This window comes from Meles meles, chromosome 5 (genome assembly GCF_922984935.1).
Source record: "Meles meles chromosome 5, mMelMel3.1 paternal haplotype, whole genome shotgun sequence".
Lineage (NCBI taxonomy): Eukaryota > Metazoa > Chordata > Mammalia > Carnivora > Mustelidae > Meles > Meles meles.
The window spans coordinates 124497884-124516597 of NC_060070.1; the positions used below are offsets into that span (position 1 = coordinate 124497884).

The window sequence follows — 18714 nt, forward strand, 5'->3', positions numbered from 1 at the left end:
CTCTGCTTTCCTTGCCCCAGTGACAACTCCAGCCAGAAGCCCCCTCCCTGTTCTCCTCCATGTCTTCCCTGTGCTCTCTGAGTAATGGTCCCTGTATCAAAACCACAAAGATACATCAACTCTCACCTGTCAACATGGCTAAAATAAAAAACACAAGAAACAGCAGGTGTTGGTGAGGATGTGGAGAAAAAGAAACCCTCTGGCACTATTAATGGGCATGCAAACTGGTATAGCCACTGTGGAAAACATTATGGAGGTTCTGTAGGAAATTAAAAATTGAATTACCGTATGATCCAGAATTTCACTACTGGGTATTTACCCTAAGAATACGAAGACATTAATTCAAAAATCTATGTGCATCCCTAGTTCATTGCAGCACTATTTACAATAGTCCCATTATGAAAATAGCCCACATATCCATCGATAGATGAATGTATTAAGAAGATGTGGTACATTTATACAATGAAATGTTACTCAGCCATAAAAAAAGAATGAGATCTTGCCATTTGCAGCAAAATGGATGGATCAAGAGAGTATCATGCAGGCAGAATAGACAGAGAAAGACAAAGATCATATGATTTACTCATATGTGGAATTTGAGAAACAAAACAAGAGAAAAAGAAATCAAAAAATGGAATATAAACATATATATAGATAGATCGATAGTAACAAACATAACTATAGAGAACAAACAGATGGTTACCAGAGAGGTGGTGGGTAGGGGCATGGGGTTTGGGTGAAACAGGTGGAGGGGAGTAAGAGTTCACTTACCTTGACAAGCAGTGAGTAATGTATGTGGCTACCCTCCCGCTTCTAGTGGTGGCGCCCTCCCCCTTCTGTTTCTCCTCCGATATCTGTCTGCACAATCCCAACTCCATGTTTTGTACTTCTTGACTGATGATCCTGTGTCCCCGTAGAGATCCAGACGTATAATCTTACATTTCAGGCTGATGTCATGGGTGTCCAGAGTGCTCTGATGGATATCCAGCTCAATTCAGGGGACCAGTTGAAATAGGGTCCCCTAGTCTCTGCCCTCTTGTCCCTACCCTGATCTGTTCATTCTTGTAACTCCACATTTCACTCAGAGAAAACTTAAACCCCTTCTCACACCCTCGGGCCTGCATGATGTGGTCATTATCCGACCTCATGTCACCTGCTCTCTGCTGCAGCCAGCCTCCTCACCTTGCTTGAACAGAGAGACACACTCCTGCTCTAGTGCATGTGCACTGGAGACTCCCTGCCTGGAAAGAACTCTCCCAGACTTCTTCTTACACAATTTTTTCATGTCCTTCAAATCTCTCAGAGGTCACCTTCTCAGTGAGGCCCACACTTACCATTGTTGTAAAGTATTCGTCTTCACTGTCCCCACACAGGTCTCCTCTGCGTCCCCTTCCTCACTGCACTTCCCAGCCTCTAACACACACACTTCCCTTAGTTACTAGCAGACAGTCTGCCCCTCACTACCAGCACATACGCCCCACCAGGTGGACCCATTTGGTCTGTATCTACTTCACTGAGGTGTCCTAGATGCTACAAAGGAGTTCCTGTGTCTGATACTCAGTTATCACTTGGAGAAATGATCTGCACAGAGAGCCTCTTTTTCTAGATGAGCCTTAGGCCACAGCTGTTCATGGAAGCTATCACTTTTCTCCCCAGTGGTGGTCTCCTCCATGTCCCCATGTCCTCCTCCCTGCATCATCTCTCCTGCACGCACAGGAAACAATGACAGTTCTCCCTTCAGAAAACGTGTATCTAGGCTTATGGGCCATGTATTCCAGAGAAATGTGAATTCAGATTAGACTCTGTTTCATCACTCTGTGAATCAGGAGTGGAACCAGAACTGGAGTTACTAGTGGCAAGAACAGGGGGTCATGTGGGTGAGCCAAGAAAATAGAAACTAACTGAAATATAATAAGGATGAGAAATTATCAGTTGCTGTCTCTAACTCCATAATCTGCTTTTTTAAAAAAGCTGAGGGAAAGATGGAAAGAATGATCCAGAACAGCCCTAGAAGGAGAAGAGATGGATGGGTCTGAAAAGTCATCTTTCAACCCCACAGATACTTCTGTGTGCAGGAGCTCCTTGGGCCTTGTGGGGACAATGAGAGACAGAGGACCCCTGGGGCTGTCCCAGACTGGGAACACCAGAGAACATGAGACCAGAACTTGTACCCAAGAACAACAACAGGTCTAATTCTCCATAGAAACGGAGAAGAAAAAGAAGAAGGAGGAGAGGAGGAGGAGGAAAGACAGGCAAAAACTTGGGGGCTGAGTCCTGACCCAGGCCTAAGCCTTGGCAACCCTGTTTACAGGAAGATCTTGCTGCACAAAGTTCTAGAGAGAAGAGAGATCGGAGTCCTTGCGATCCCTGGGCCTGGTCGGACAAGTTTCCACTGATGGGATAAGAGACAAAGGAGAAACAAAAATGACCAGCAGAGCAGTGACCATGTCAAAGCCCAGGATGCACTGAGCACAGGCTGGGCACAGTCCCCTCCATGCTGGGTCTTCACAGACTCTTGCATCCCCACCCCCAGAGGAAGCCCAGCAAACTTGTGGACCCTGGAAGCTCTCAGTGCTTCTGTTTATTTCCTCTCTCAAACTTTAGGAGTCCCCTTTTTATCTTTTTATTTTTATCTTTTAGTTTTTTCAACACTTAGAATTTAAATTCAATTAATTAACATTCAGTGATTTATTGGTTTCAGAGTACAGGACTGTGGTTCATCAGTCTTATATAACACCCCAGTGCTCGTTACAAAATGTGTCTTTGATGTCCATCACCCAGTGGAGCCATCCCTCCACCCGTGTCTCCTCCAGCAACCCTCAGTTTGTTTGGTATAATTAAGAGTCCCTTACGGTTTGTCTCTCTCACTGGTTTCATCCTGTTTTATTTTTCCTCTCTTCCCCCATGATTCTCTGTTTCATTTCTCAAATTCCACATATGAGTGACATCATATAATTGTCTTTCTCTGGTTGACTCACTTTGCTTAGCATAATACCTTCTAATTCCATTTATGTCATTGCAAATAGCAAAGTTTCATTTTCTTGTTGGCTGAGTAATATCCCATTGTGTGTGTGTGTGTGTGTGTGTGTGTGTATAATATCTTTATCCATTCATCATCGATGGAAATACAGGCGCTTTCCATAGTTTTACTATTGTGGACATTGTGGCTATAAACATTGGGGTGTATGCGCCCCTTCAGATAACTACATTGGTATCTTTAGGGTAAATACCCAGTGGTGCAATTGCTGGGTTGTAGGGCAGCTCTATTTTCAACTTTTTGAGGAACCTTCACAGTATTTTCCAGAGTAGCTGCATCAGCTTGCATTCCCAACAGCGTAGGAGGGTTCTCCTTTCTCCACATCCTTGCCAACATTTGGTGTTCCCTGTCTTATTAATTTTAGCCGTTCTGACTGCTGAGAGGTGGTATCTCAATGCGATTTTGTTTTTAATTTCCCTGGTGGCTAGTGATGATGAATATTTTTCATGTGTCTGTTAGATATTTGTATGTTTTCCTCAGGGAAGTGTCTGCTCAAGTCCTCTTCCCTTTTTTGACTTAATTATTTGTTTTTTGGGTGTTGAGTTTGAGAAGTTTTTTATAGATCTTTGATATTAATCCTTTGTCTGTAGTGCTAGTGGCAAATATTTTCTCCCATTGTTTTGTTGGGTGTTTCCTTTGCTGTACAGAAGCTTTTTATCTTGATAAAGTCCTAAGAGTTCATTTTTGCTTTTATTTCCCTTGCCTTTGGAGATGGTCTTAAAAGTTGCTGTGGCAGATGTTCAACAGGTTACTGCCTATGTTCTCCTCTGGGATTATGATGGATTCTGGTCTCAAATCGAGGTCTTTCATCCATTTTGAGTTTATCCTTGTGTATGGTGTAAGAGAAGGGTCCAGTTTCATTCTTCTGTATATAGTGGTCCAATTCTCCCAGCACCATTTATTGAAGAGACTGTCTTTCTTCCATTGGATATTTTTTCCGGCTTTGTTGAAGATTAGTCGACCATAAAGCTGAGAGTCCATTTCTGGGCTCTCTATTCTGTCCCATTGGTCTATGTGTCTGTTTTTGTGCCAGTACCATGCTGTCTTGGTGATCACAGCTTTGTAACATAGCTTGAAATCAGGCAACGTGATTACCCTCACTTTGTTTTTCTTTTCAACATTTTTTTTTTTTTTTGGTGACTTGCAGTCTTTTCTGGTTCCATACAAATTTTAGGACTGTTTGTTCTGGCACTTTGAAAAATTCCATTGGTATTTTGACTGGGATGGCGTTGAAAGTATAGATTGATCTGGGCAGTATAGTCATTTTAACAATGTTTATTCTTTTGATCCATGAGCATGGAATGTTTTTCCATCTTTTTGTGTCTTCAATTTCTTTCATGGGTATTTTGTATTTCCTAGAATATAGATCCTTTACTTCCGTGGTTAGATTTATTCCAAGGTATCCAAGGTTTTTTGGTACTGTTGTAAATGGAATTGATTCTCTAATTTCTCTTTCTACAGTTTCATTGTTAGTGTATGAGAAAGCAACTGGTTTCTGTGCACTGATTTTGTATCCGGCCACATTACTGAATTGCTGTATGAGTTCTAGTAATTTGAACGTAGAGACTTTTGGGTTTTTCACATAGGGTACATGTCATCTGTAAAGAGAGAGAGTTTAAATTCTTCTTTGCCAATTTGAATATCTGTTAGTTCCTTTTGTGGTCTGATTGCTATTGCTAGGACTTCTGGTACTATGTTGAACAATAGTGGCAAGAGTGGGCGTCCTTGTCATGTTCCTGATCTCCATGGGAAGGCTGTCAGCTTTTCCCTATTGAGAATGATATTCACTGTGGGTTCTTTATAGATGGATTTTATGAACTTGAGGAATGTTCCCTCTATTCCTAAACTTTGAATAGTTTTAATCAGGAAGGGATGCTGTATTTTGTTAAATGCTTTTTGTGCATCAATGGAGAGGACCATGTGGTTCTTGTCTCTTCTCGTATTTATGTGTTCTATTGCATTGATTGATTAGGAATGCTGAACCATCCTTGAATCCCAGGGATAAATCCCATCTGGTGGTGATGGCTAATCCTTTCAATGTACTGTTGGATTGTATTAGCCAGGATCTTGTTGAGAATTTTGACATCCAATTCATCAGGGATATTGGCCTGAAATTCTCCTTTTTGATAGGGTCGTTGCCTGGTTTGGGGCTCAAGGAAATGCTGGCCTCATAGAAAAATTCTGAAAGTTTTCCTTCTGTTTCTATTTTTGAGACAGTTTCAGAAGAATAGGTATTATTTCTTCTTGGAATGTTTGGTAGAATTCCCCAGAGAATCCATCAGGCCCCAGACTCTTATTTTTTGGGAGGCTTTGATCACTGCTTCAATCTCTGGATTCCACTAGGTGACACTGTTATGGTCCTTGAGGCTTTCAGCTCTGGTCAGTGAGGCGAGTATGGGTGCACCTTGCTCTCTAGACCTGGATCTGAAAATTCACACTCCCCCCTCTTTAGTGAGCCTGCACAGAAAAGCAATTGATCAGCCTGGTCTCCCCCGTTTCCCTATGAACTCTGTGTTCACCCAGCCTGTGACCAAGTGTTTTTATGTCAGGAACATGACTAAGTCTCAAAACTCCAAACTTGGTGGACTCCTGCAGCAGGGATAGTGCAGTTCCACCCCTGGGAGGTGGGGGTCTGCCTGGACTTCTGCTGCTTACTGGGCCCCTGTTCAGAGAGCGGTTCACTGAATTGTGCAGCGGCTCCCTGCTTATGGCAACACGGAGCAGAAAGCAAGCACCTACACTCGCAGCATGCAGCCAGCGTCCCCGCTCCGATGCCTGGGAACTTTGTGCACTCGGGTATCCCTGTTCTTTCTGTGACCCTGGGGATCCTGAGCCATGCTGTCCCACCTCGGCTCCTGTCCCACTCCGACACCTCAGTGCCTTTAAGTCAGGGACCTCCTGCACTGGAGCAGATATCCTAAAGTCCCGATTTTGTGCTCTGCTGTTTATCATACTCGGCAGCTGCCTCCTGAAGCAAGCTGTCTCCACTCTGCCGTATCCTCCAATATTTCACCCTGGATTCGTGTCTCCGCACCTCCTACCTCCCAAACAGTGGTCGCTTTCCTACTTGTAGCCTTGCAGCACTTCTTTCTTCACATCTCCCATTGATTCCTATGTGTTCAGAATGGTTTGATAACTCTCTAGCTGATTCCAGGGACCAGATGAACTTCGGGTCTCCTACTCCTCCATCATCTTAACTCCTCCCTAAATTCCTGAATTTTCTGACCCTTCTCTTCAGATGCTCCAAAGACACATGTCACCCACCATCCTGTCTCTGACCATGAGGTCACGTTGAGGTGCTGGACCCTGGGCTTCTACCCTGCGGAGATCACCCTGACCTGGCAGCGTGATGAGGAGGACCTGACCCAGGACACAGAGCTTGTCTGACCAGTCATATCATAACATTAGAAATAGATTGGAAATAGATATGAAAGACATAGGCTTGTGTCTGACCATGTGGCCTGGCTGTTGGTCATTGGGCATGAATTGGTAACTTCAAAACATGGGTCTTTCCCATTGTTCCATTTTTTTTTACTGCTATGCATCAACATAAACAGCTTGGTCAGGTGACCTGTGGGCAGTAATCTAACAGTTCTCCTGTAGTAAAGCTCTACTTTTAAAAAGCTAGGATTGGAGGGATGCCTGAGTGGCTCAGTTGGTTAAAAAGCTAGGATGGGAATCCTTAATACAATGATTTTAATCATCAGTGGCTTCACTCTCAGCTGGACCCCTAGTAAGTTTTTTAATTCCTCGTTTTGCTGCAGGACCTTTCGTTTTTGCAAAACTTTGCTATGTGCCTGCTGCTTTGGGTGTCCTTCTTCATAAAGGAAGCCTGCTGTCAACTCATCCCCATTTTCTCTCTTGATCTTTCTTGCTTTTTTTTTTTTTTTTTTTTTTAAGATTCTATTTATTTGAGAGTCGCGTGGGTTGCTCAGTGGGTTAAACCTCGGCCTTCGGCTTAGATGATGATCTCAGGGTCTTGGGATTGAGCCCCGCATTGGGCTCTTTGCTCATCGGGAGCCTGCTTCCCCCTCTCTCTCTGCCTGCCTCTCTGTCTACTTGTGATCTCTGTCTCTCTGTCAAATAAATGAATAAAATCTTTTTAAAATTTTTTATTTATTTGAGAGAGAGCGAGCCTGCACAAGCAGAGGGGAGGGACAGAGGGAGAGGGGAAGGAGAAGCAGACACTTAACTAACTGAGCCACTCAAGCACCCTATCTCGATATTTCTAAAGATGTCTATTTGTAGTTGTTTTTCAACAGTTTCTAGCAGAGGGCTCTTGCAGCTAGAATACAACATCCGTTCTCTTTACTGCATGTGTATCCCGGCATTGAATCAATAAAAACTACAGACTTCAAACTGTCTCCTTCATGGGAATGTTTCCACAAAAAGAAATGGTAGCGTGCTGAATCCTTGGAAATCCTCCTTGGCAAGTCTTTCAGTTCTGTCTTTGTTGTGTTGGCCAAAATTATAATTTCATCTTTCATATCTATTTCCAACTGCACGTAGTTGAGCTGTCTGTTACTTAATGTTTCCAAAGCTTGAAAAGCTTCTCGAGAAATAGGAAATTCTAATCCTTGTAGTGTTTGAAGTTTCATGTCCACAGGCATGTCAGATTAATTTTAATCTGTTGTGATTCTTCCTCAGCTGCGGTCAATGGGGTAGGAGCAGATTGTGACAGACGATTGTGTTTTTTATATCCGTGTAATGATGCATCTTCCTTTACTGTTCTGAACACTTCATCTGTAATGTTTTTATTTTTATTTTTTAAATAAAAAGCGTTTTAAATAAAAAACATTTTAAATAAAAAGCGTTTTTATTTTTTATTTTTTTAAAAAAGATTTTATTTATTAGACAGAGAGAGACACAGTGAGAGAGGGAACACACCAGGGGGAGAGGGAGAAGCAGGCTTCCCACTGAGCTGGGAGCCTATGCAGGGGCTCAATGGACCATGACCTGAGCCAAAGGCAGACTCTTAACAACTGAGTCACCCAGGCGCCCCCTTACTATAAAGTCCCTTTTGGCGAATGAGTGTATCCACTCCAGCTTTCTTATGGTTGTTTGGCTGAGATAACTTTTTCCATCCCTTTGAGTTTAATCTGTTTGTAACTGAGATCAAGAGCGTCTACTGTAGACAGCATAGGTGGACATTGTGTTCAGGCGAACAGTTTGCACTTTGATTGACTTATTTAAGCCACTCACTTGCAATGTTAATATTGACATTGTTGATTTATGTTGCTGTCTTTTTGCTTTTTGTTTTCCATACCTCACTCATTTCTCTCTCTCTCTCTTTTTAAAGATTTTATTTCTATAGGAGAGAGGAGAGAGACAGAGCGAGCACAGGAGCAGGGGAGCAGGAGAAGACAGGGGGAAAGAGAAGCAAGGCTTCCTGCTGAACAGGGAGCTGGAAGCTGGGCTTGATCCCATGACCTTGGGATCATGACCTGAGCAGAAGACAGGTGCTTAACAAGCTGAGCCACCCAGGTGCCCCTCCACTCATTCCTTTTTTACTGACAACTTCTTACTCAGTGAATAAACTGTAATATTTTCATTATTTAATCATTAATCACTTTATTTTGTAGTTATTTTCTTAAGAGGTGCTTTTGCTTTTGCCGAGTTTTCTACATTTTAAATTTTGTGATTTTTTTTCTTTATATCATACCCATAATATATATTCAAATGACATATGTTTATATGTTTGTATCATATCCTGGTCCTGTTATATTGTATCTTATGGTTCCAATATTGAAGTTTCATGAGCTTTTTACTACTCACTCTTTCTAAAGTTACTTAATCACAGTCTTTTTTCCATTTGAACTTTACATTTCTCTCTACAAGTTGCCTTTTTTTTTCTGTGCAATTTTCTGTGTAAGTTTTTTGACATGTAAGGTAAATAGAGACTTCTCTGGAGAAATTTCTTTCTGAAAACCTTTGGCTCATCACCAATCCAGGACTCAACTAATAAACTAATAAACTCAACTAATGACATGAAGTTATTTTGGCCCAATGGCCAATGGGAAAGCAAATTTGGACTAGAAATCACAGACGGCTTAGTCCGTGTCTGCAAATTTTTGAAATAGCTGTTTGCTCACTTTTTCCTGACTTAAAGGCAAATTTCCTCAGAATGTTCTTGCACTTGAAGATAGAACAGATTTGAATTGTGTCATCCTGTTCTGAGGATGTGAATCTTAGGTTCCCAGATTTTCAGGGAGGGGATGTTTCTCCTGCTGCTCACATGAAGCAGCTCTGGGCATTGTCTCCTCTCTATGAAGCTCCTGAGCCTGAGAAGCCAAGCTAAGATTTTCTAGATTTGAAAAATACTCTACAGATCAGAACAACTATTCTCTGAGGTTTACGGCCCATTTATAAATTTCAGGCTAAACGATTTTTTTCTCTTGATTGTTCTGCACTTTTGGGTGATTTTAAGTTTTTCCTATCATTTTCATTTTGGGGAGAAGAAGCAGCCTTATTTTTAAAAAAAATTTACTTAAATTCAGTTAGCCAATAGTGTACATCATTAGTTTCATATGTAGAGTTCAATAATTCATCAGTTGCATATAACACCAGCGCTCATCACCTCACATGGAGAGGGGCAGCCCTAAACCTTAGTCTACTGTGTAGGTGGAAATGGAATCCTCAGTAAGTATTTTTCATTTCTGCTCTGTTTTAGGCACCTGAGTCGGTGCTAGAGTGTAAGTCACCTAAACCAGTGCTGAACTGTGTCTCCTGTGAACTGGTCTGGGAACTGTTCCTCAGCCAACAGAAAGTACACACAGAAGTTGGAAGTGGGTGTAAGCCAGAAAGCTCTACCTTCTCTTGTCTGAGACTGGTTATTTCCAAGCAAAACTGAGCATGAATATCACGTCATTAGATCTGCTGAAATACTGCGATTATAGCTGTTTGTGGACCAGAGGTGAAGTAGGACAGTGTCTACACTGTAACGGGGTTTGAGACTTTTGTGGAGGCCACATAAACCTGGTGAAATTATGGATACTCTACCCAGAAATATGTACATACATATAGAAAGAAACATCAAATGTCAGTGTGTATATGAGGATCATCTGAAGTGACACAGATCTGGGTTTTTAATCCCAGGAAGGACAAAGGCCAGGAGAAGACTTGTTGAGCAATCACTTCATGGCCTAGCAATGCTACTTCACTTGTCTATGAGTAGGGACTGGAATGGAGAAACCTGGGCCATAACAACCACCAAGGGAATAAGTTGAAAGATGCCTCTTATGAGTCACTCCTCATCCAAGCATACTTGAGTGCCGACAGTGTCCAGATCAAGTTCTAGTCTCAGATCACAGCTACAAATGTAGAAATTTGTCATTCTTTTCCATTCCTGAACCCCAATGTCCATTCCCAGAACATGTACCTCTCTTCCCAGGTACGGGAATGCCACATATCAACAATATTGTGGAGGCAGAGATGCCTCCATCCACAGAGAGGGGAACCCACTTTGCCAGTCCTGCAGGTGGACATGACATGAAACTTCAACAGTCACATGACCACCTACCAGACTCGGACTCAGGATACGTGACAGACACACTGGGACAGTGTTCATGCATTGGGCACAGGGGGTCTGAGCCGTGTCACAGTCGTGTCATGCAGATATCAGGGGCAGCAGCGATAGCAGTCCCAGCCGCAGTGCCCAGTGTCCTCCCTCAGGGGAGTCAGTGGTGTGGACAGTGGCGTCGATACCCAGTAGCGGGCACTACTGGTTGTCTGTGGGCCTCCATCTAGGGTCCAGTGTGGATTCTGCTCCTGGCTGTGTAGCCTCAAGCCTGTATGGTGGCTTTCCTGGAAATAAAACAAGGTCCCATATATTCTCTCTCTTCCCCAAGTCTCTCTGTAACTGCACGTATGTATCACAAGGAATCAGAAACCCATGTAAAGACTTTCCAAGAGCAAGAATTCAGGCTTTTTTTTTTTTTTTTACCAACTTTATAGAGATATGATTGACATACACCATTGTGTGAGTTTAGGGTACAACCTGATGATCAATACATTTCTGTATTGCACAGTGATTACAACCATGACATTAGCTAACACGTGCATCATGTCACATAGTTACCATTTCCTTTTGTGTGATGCAGACATTTAAGATCTACACTCTTGGTAACTCAGATGTTTTATGTTGAGTGATAACTTCCTCAGTCTGCCACCTGGCTGCACCCCGTGGGAGAGAAAAAAATGCATCTCCCAGCATGTCTTGCATTTTTCTTCCTACAAAAACCGTGTGAAGATTTTATTTATTTATTTGAGACAGAGAGAAAGAGAGAGAGAGAGAGAGTATGCATGAAAGTGGCAGGGAGGAGTAGAGGGAGAGGGAGGACATTTCAAGCAGACTCTGCACATGGGCTAGTTCTCACGACCCTGAGATCATGGCCTGAGCTGAAACCAAGAGTGAGACACCCAGACAACCCCCAAAAACATTTAAATGTGTTTGTAAGACCCCTTCTCACAATGAGGGTTCTCATCGATGACTTCAGTGCTTCTTTGTCTGGTGGAGTCACAGGATTGCCTGTGGCTTTGTTACCAAATACTCAGGCCTCTCCATAGACCCACAACCTTAAAATGTTGGGTGTGGGCTGGGGAATTACTGATGTGATAAGCCCTAGGAGAGGCTGATGCACGGCCAGGCGGGGATCCTGCTTCATGTGCTCGCTACTCAGTGTGGGATCTGAAGACCAGCAGCAGCAGCACCAACCTTGTTATCAACCCAGAATCTCACGCTCTACCCCAGACTGTCTAGATCTTCATAGTCCAGGAAATTCCTGTGCACACTGAAGGCTGGGCCTCCCCGGTCTCTGTGTCTTCTAGACGCAGAACCAGACTGTGCAGTGCGCTCCGGGTGTGCGCTCTGATCAGCCTGCTTAGCCCTGAGGAGTCCAGGGTTTGGTCCTGTTCCTTTCTCTTCTATGGGCCTCACCCCCCTGGTGACCTCATCTCTGCTGAAGGCTCTAATCATCATGTATATACTGTCACCTCCCAAATCTATTTATCTAATCCGGATATTTCTCCTCTCCTGCACTCTGTATCCAACTGCCAACCTCACTGCATTTCTAATAGTTGTCTCAGATTCCACATACCTAAACTGGATGCCTGTGATACTGCTTCCCCCAGTGTCCTGCTTCCAGAATCTTCCCCATATACAAGGAAGGCACTCCCCATTTCTACCTGCAGTCTGAAATACTGGATGCCCTCCTTGATTTCTCCTACTCACCACCCAAAATGAATCCATTAGGAAATGCTGCAAAGTCCATCTGTGAATATCCAGCACCCAACCACTTCCTATCATCTTCCCTCCTCACACCCCAGATGTACAGCCCACAATCCCCTCCTGGGACACAGCACTGGTTTCCTACAGTTTGCCTACTGGTGGCTCACCCTTCTCCTCTTGATTCTCACAGCAGCAAACAGCTTCTGCTTAGAAAGACAATCCCATTGATCTTTTCATTTTGTAACTCCACTGCTCACTCAGAGAAAACTCAAAAGCCTTCTAACACCCTCAGACCTCCACGATGAGGTCACCTTCTCAGTGAGACTCTCCTGATCCCTGGAGTAAAGAAGCCATTGTCCCCGTCCCAGCACAGGTGCTCTCTGGGTCTCCTTCCTCACAGCTCCTGCCAACTTCCAACTTAAACACTTCCCTTATTACTGCGCTTACACAATACACAATTCACTTCTGATGACACTGGTTTACACGATGTGTGTACACCTGTGTGCGGACTTTTTACAGTAGGTATTGTCCTTGCATTTTCTCTTCTTTGTGATTTCTGAGTAATTTTTGCAACTTAATTCGTTGTTAGAATATTGTTTTCTACATGTAACATAAACATGTGTTAAGTGACTCTTCACATTATCAATGAGGCTTCCAGCAACAGTAGACTATTAGTTATGCTTTGAGGGAGTCATAAGCTATATTTGCATTCCTGACTTCATGAGGGGATCACTGCCCCAGTCCCCACATTGTTCGACGGTCATGTGCAATCTGCCCCTTATACTAGAACATACTCTCCACAAGACCAGCACATTGTCTTTCTTCTTAGTCTCACTGAGGTGCCTAGATGTAAACATAGCATGTCCTGTATGTGGCACACAATTATCAGCTGAATGAATGAGTAGATAGAGGACTCCCTCTTCTAGATGCCCCGAGGCACAGCTGTTCTGTGGCAGCTCCCATCCCCGTATGTCCACCTCCCCGTCAGTGCTGCCTAGTCTCTCTTCTCACAGGGCTGCCCTCCCCTCCCTCTCTCTGCTCAGCCCCCCGCCCCCCACACCATCTCTCCTGCACAGCAGACAGAATTCTCTCTCCAGAAATACTGTACTCAGGCTTTTGGGTCCTTTTCTCCAACCACAAAGTGATCTACATTAGACTCTGCTTTATAAATCCACTAACTTGGACCAAGCCAGCACTAGGATCATTGAACTAGGGGTAGGGGAAAGAGGGCAGAGCAGCTGGAGAGAGAGAAACTAACTGATGTTTATTAAGGCTGAGAAACATTCAGATTCCTCCTCTATCTCCAGAATCCAAAGAATAATCTAGAAAACAAGTCTAGAGTGAGGGGAAGAGATGGATGAATCTGAAAGTTCATCTCTCCGTACCACAGAGACTCCTGTGTGCTGGGAACAACCTAGGCCTGTGGGAACATATACCAAAGGCCACCAGCTGCTCTAACTGATGGGGTCACCCAAGGGAGAATGGACAAAAACTCTTACACAAGAGCAAGAACAGGCCTGATATGCTAGAGAAACAGTGAAAAAAAACCATCCCCAAATGGAGGTTATGACCCAACCCAGGCCTGATGCAGTCACAGGAAGCTCCTGTTGCACAAAGTGGCAGGTGACCTCCATGTCCCTGTAATCACAGGTCCTGGTAGATAAGCTTCCACAGAAGGGGCAAGGATATGGAGCAGAGAGATGACCCAGCTGAGGGGTGAGCACGTGCATCACGCCTATGATGCACTGAGCACACTGGGCACAGGCCCCATCGCTGCTCAGCTTCTCACAGCCTACTCCTACCCCTACCTGCAACAGACTCAGGACAGCAAACACAGATTCTGGAAGGTTCTCAGAGTTTCCATTTATTTGCTGTCTCAATTTTAGAAATCTCCTTTTATTACCTCATCAACCCCACATGCCAAGAATTAGGAAACACAACTCATGTCTGGATTCTCATTTTCAATAGGGAAGTTAGTCATTTGTACTCAGCCCAACATGAAATAAGGACATGGATGGAGATGGTCCAGCCCTGCCTCTGCTGGAACAGGAAAGCACATCAGAGAAGAGAATGCAGATCAGAATAGGGAGGGGTCTGGTGGGCAGGGTGGGCAAATCTCTTCAAGTCCTCATGTTATGTTCATAAGAATACAGACACATTCTAACACCTTCTGCACAAAGTCAGGGGTTGTTGGTGTCACAAGTGGGGGTGTGAAGAGATCTTCCATCTCTTAGTCCCCACAAGGCAGCTGGTCTCACACTGTGAAAAAAAAATCATGTACAAATTGAGATCAGTCACGTAAGTGGGGACATCTCAGCAGTCCCCCTCATGCACAAAGTGTCCCTAGTGCCCCAACCCTTCCCCACATCAGAGCCGTGAGACACACATCAGAGCCCTGGGCACTGTCATCACCTAGGGGAGAACAAACAGGATGTGGTCAGAGCCCACAGGAGAGGAGATTAAAGGAGGAGCTATGTGCGTGAGCTCCCCATGGGGTCCTGTCTACACTATCCCAGGGTCTCAGGGATCACTCCCTCCACACTTACCTGCAGCATGAGAGTAGCCTGGTCCTTTTCCTCCTGTGGGAAAAAAATATCATGTCAAAGGCTGGAGGCATGGCTGGGCCCTAAGATCCTAGAGGAAGCTCCCAATCCTGGTTCTAAATGAAGATTGCATAATTCTGGCTGAACACCCAGGACATGATCAGGAAACAGGACGAATGAGGTGTGGTGTCCCTGGACCACCTAACTTGCTGGAGGTCTGTTCTCAGCAGGGACCTTCCTCTCTGTCATGTAACTGCTGGGAATCAGGTCCCCATCACCAGAATTACCAAGATGAAAATGTGTCCTCCTTCATTTTCACAAGTGTTTGCTACAGAGTGAATGTAGTGATCAGCTCCAGAGTGGACACATCCATGTGCAAGGATGGTACTATCCAGTAACAAGTCAGGACATTCTCCTATCTAGGAAACCCCCCCAGAGGGACAAGAGACCTCAGATCCCCAACTCCATTCCCTACCTGAGTGCTTCTTCCTCCAGATCACAGCTCCAACCACCACAGTGACTGCCAGGAGAGCCAGGCCAGCAATGATCCACATGATGGGGATGGTGGGAGGAGGTGGCTCTGGAAAGGGAAGGGAAGGTGAGGGGTCCAGGCCTCTGGTTTGAATTCTGACCCTGCTGAAGTTTTTGAGAAGGATTTTACTTTGCCTGAGAAGAGGCTCTACCCCAAAACCCTCCTTACTCCAACTCAAGGTCGATGGGCTCAGGCAGCCCCTTATGCTGCACATGGCATGTGTATCTCTGCTCCTCTCCAGAGGGCACAACCACAGCCGCCCATTTCTGGAAGGTTCCATTCCCTGTAGGCCTGGTCCCTACAAGTTCTGTGTCCTGGGTCAGGTCCTCCTCCTCATGGTGCCAGGTCAGGGTGATCTCCGCAGGGTAGAAGTCCAGGGCCCAGCACCTCAGGGTGACAGCATGGTCAGAGATAGGGTGGTGGGTCATGCGTGTGTTGGGCGGTTCTGAGGAAGAGAATCAGAAAAACCACACTTGGGCTTATCTTTACCGGCCACCGAAAGAACATTCCTGTGACCACCCTGAAATGGACCAGATATTGGTTCGGATGGAAAAAGCACAAAACCGAGTCACCAACCTAGCCTTTGGGAATTTCTAATCCTGGAAAGTTCTAGAATCAGGGAGAGAGCCAGGGTAGGAGGCTGCAGGTCTAAGGGGAGTGCGCACTAGTGGTTCTGACTGCGGTGGAGAGTGAATGACTAAAAAAACCCAGTCAGACCTTCAAAGATGTTTGTATTGGAGAAAAAGGCCTTGAGAGGTTAAGTCATGGTTCCGAAGGTGGCTGCCAGGGTCCAAGGGAACTGGGTTATTGCAGGGATGGTCTCTACCTGTCTCCTGGGAGAGACTGGATTCCTCATTTGTCTTTTAAAGAAAAGCCGTCCTCTGGCTGAGTCATCTCTAGTAGGAACCTGAACACCCAGGCGGATCTCCCTCTCCCCACCCGTGGGAGGGCGGTGTTCTGCCACTGAGTCCATTTTCCCTTCCTGGTGGGAAGCCAGCCCCGGGGAGGGGAGATCAGGGAGGCCCCGAGGCCCCTGGTACCTGCGCGCAGCAACGTCTGGCTCCCCATCTCCAAGTACCTTTGGAGCCACTCCACGCACCTGCCCTCCAGGTAGTTCCTCCAGCGCTCTGCATCACCTGCCGCCTCTAACTTGCGCCTGGAGATCTGCGCTGCCGTGTCCGCCGCGGTCCAGGAGCGCAGGTCCTCGTTCAGGGCGATGTAATCCGCGCCGTCGTAGGCGAACTGACGGTACCCGCGGAGGAAACGCCCGTCGGGCCCCACGTCACAGCCGTACATGCTCTGGATGGTGTGAGACCCTGGCCCCATCCCGACAGGCTGGGGGTTAAACAGAAAGTAAAACCGCCTAAAAGTTCCCGCGGGTTCTTCCGGCTTAAGGATGGGGGACTGCGGAGGGGCAGCGGGAGGGTTCCTCAGTCTCGGGTGACGCTGAGACCCGGATATCGGATAATGGGGTTCGTGACCTGGACCCGGGCCCTGTCGCTCACCGGCCGCGCTCTGGTTGTAGTAGTCCCGCAGGTTGTTCAGGCTCCGTCGGTAAGTCTGTGCGGCGTCCTTGAGGTTCCGCGTCTGCCGGTCCCAATACTCCGGCCCCTCCTGCTCCATCCACGGCGCCCGCGGCTCCATCCTCCGACTGGCAGAGTCGCTGTCGAACCGCACGAACTGCGCGTCGTCCACGTAGCCGACGGCGATGAAGCGGGGCTCCGCGCGGCCGGGCCGGGACACGCCGGTGTAGAAATACCTCAGGGAGTGGGAGCCTGCGGGCGCGGAGGGGCTGAGACCCCGCCCGACCCTCCTCCCCGCGCGGGGCCCGGGGCCCAGGTGGAGTCGGCCGGGAGGGCAGGAGGAGGAGAACCGAGTGGGGCAGAGCAGGGCGGAGGCGGGGAGGGACGGGGGAGCACAGGCCGGGGCGGGGCCGGGGCGGCTGGGGGTCTGGGGCGGGGGCGGTGGAGAGGCGCCTTCCCCGGGGGTCCCGCGTCAACATAGGGAGGTCCCCTCGTTCCCGCCCCGCAGAGGCCCTTTCCTCCCGCCCCGCACTCACCCGCCCAGGTCTCGGCCACGGCCAGGGCCCCGGACAGGGCCCCCGACAGCAGCAGAAGGAGGGTTCGGGGCATCACAACCTGACTGTTCGGTGTCTGCTGAGTCCGTGAGCCGCAGCGAAACTCGGAGACGGTGAGAAGACTTCATAATCCGGAACCGTGGTGCCGCTGATTGGCTTCTCCAGAAACGTGACACCCAATGAGAGTGGGAATTGGTGTCGCGTCAGGAGTATCCAGGCAGGAGAACCTCACACAGGTTGGGAGAGTGGGACGTGAACCCCACAGCGATCCGTACTCCCCAACACTGGGCTTCCCCACCCCGGACAGGGTCCTGAGGCCTGAGAGGCGACCCAGGGACCTGGGACTTTGCCCGGATCCCTCACCTACTCCACAGAGCGCTCTTTGCCACACTGTCCCCCTGAGCCGTGGCCCAGGAGCTGCGTGAATCAGTGATTCTCAAACATTCTGTTCACAGGGTATATACACAGTCTCACAGATGACTGAGGATTCCAAAGATCATTTTGTGTCTGTGGGTTATCTCTATCAGTACTTACTGTAGTAGGAATAAAACAGGTTTAAAAATTCATTAGTTCATTTAGAATCATATTAGTAATCCATGGCATGAGAATAAAAATATTGTTTTTTATGCAAAATAACTATTTCTACAAATAAAAAGCATAGCGAGAAGAGTGATGTTCTTGCTTTTTGCATTTTTGCAAGACCCTTTCTTGTCTGTCTCCTTAGAAGACCCCTGGATGTTCAGATTTGCTTCTGCCTTTATTGTGTTGTTTTGGTTGAAGTGTATGAAAAAATTTTACAACATTGCACAGATATAGGAGACTAGTATGTCTTCTAACCTCAGATCATTATGGCTCTTCATCTTAGGTACTATATTCAAAGGACACAAGTTGTACTTTCTCTACGGTTATTTGCAAAGTGAAACTTGAAACAGTATCATTCACTCTGTCCTTCTCTGTTGCATTAATATCCACAGGCCCATCTGGCACAGGAAACATCTTGTACTAATGCATGATTTTTAAAAAAGTCATGTGCTGAATGGACAAAATTAATAAGACACTATACAACATGTGTTGGAGAGGATGTGGAGAAAGGGGAACCCTCCTACACTGTTGGCGGGAATGCAAGTTGGGTGCAGCCACTTTGGAAAACAGTGTGGACATTCCTTAAGAAATTAAAAATAGAGTTTCCCTATGACCCTGCAATTGCACTACTGGGTATTTACCCCAAAGATACAGATGTAGTGAAAAGAAAGGCCATCTGTACCCTAATGTTCATAGCGGCAATGGCCACAGTTGCCA

The 18714-nt window shown here is 46.2% G+C and overlaps 1 protein-coding gene and 2 pseudogenes across 2 annotated transcripts; 1 reads left to right on the forward strand and 2 right to left on the reverse strand.

Annotated features, from left to right (window-relative positions):
* Positions 1-18714, forward strand: part of LOC123942228 — a 116310-nt pseudogene that overhangs the window by 87765 nt on the left and 9831 nt on the right.
* LOC123941548 lies at positions 6734-8188 on the reverse strand (annotated as a pseudogene).
* LOC123942642 (HLA class I histocompatibility antigen, A alpha chain-like) lies at positions 14105-17563 on the reverse strand. 2 transcript variants are annotated; one of them, XM_046006707.1, is made up of 7 exons: positions 17398-17563; positions 16844-17113; positions 16379-16654; positions 15507-15783; positions 15282-15386; positions 14810-14842; positions 14105-14522 (listed from the first exon to the last, which is right to left on the reverse strand). In XM_046006707.1, exons 1-7 carry the CDS (start codon positions 17468-17470, stop codon positions 14444-14446), a joined length of 1113 nt encoding a protein of 370 aa, XP_045862663.1. In that variant the 5' UTR covers positions 17471-17563; the 3' UTR covers positions 14105-14443. The 2 variants fall into 2 exon arrangements, with proteins under 2 accessions (XP_045862663.1, XP_045862664.1); XM_046006708.1 differs by lacking the exon at positions 14105-14522 and adding an exon at positions 14635-14675.

What these genes read in the sequence shown, in the direction of transcription:
- LOC123942642 (XM_046006707.1), bottom strand. Translation starts at nt 17,470, where the DNA reads ATGCCCCGAACCCTCCTTCTGCTGCTGTCGGGGGCCCTGTCCGGGGCC. An exon ending in CTACAACCAGAGCGCGGCCG is followed by an intron (nt 16,655 to 16,843) that starts GTGAGCGACAGG and finishes GGATGGGGCCAG; the next exon opens with GGTCTCACACCATCCAGAGC. An exon ending in CCAGACGTTGCTGCGCGCAG is followed by an intron (nt 15,784 to 16,378) that starts GTACCAGGGGCC and finishes TCTCTTCCTCAG; the next exon opens with AACCGCCCAACACACGCATG.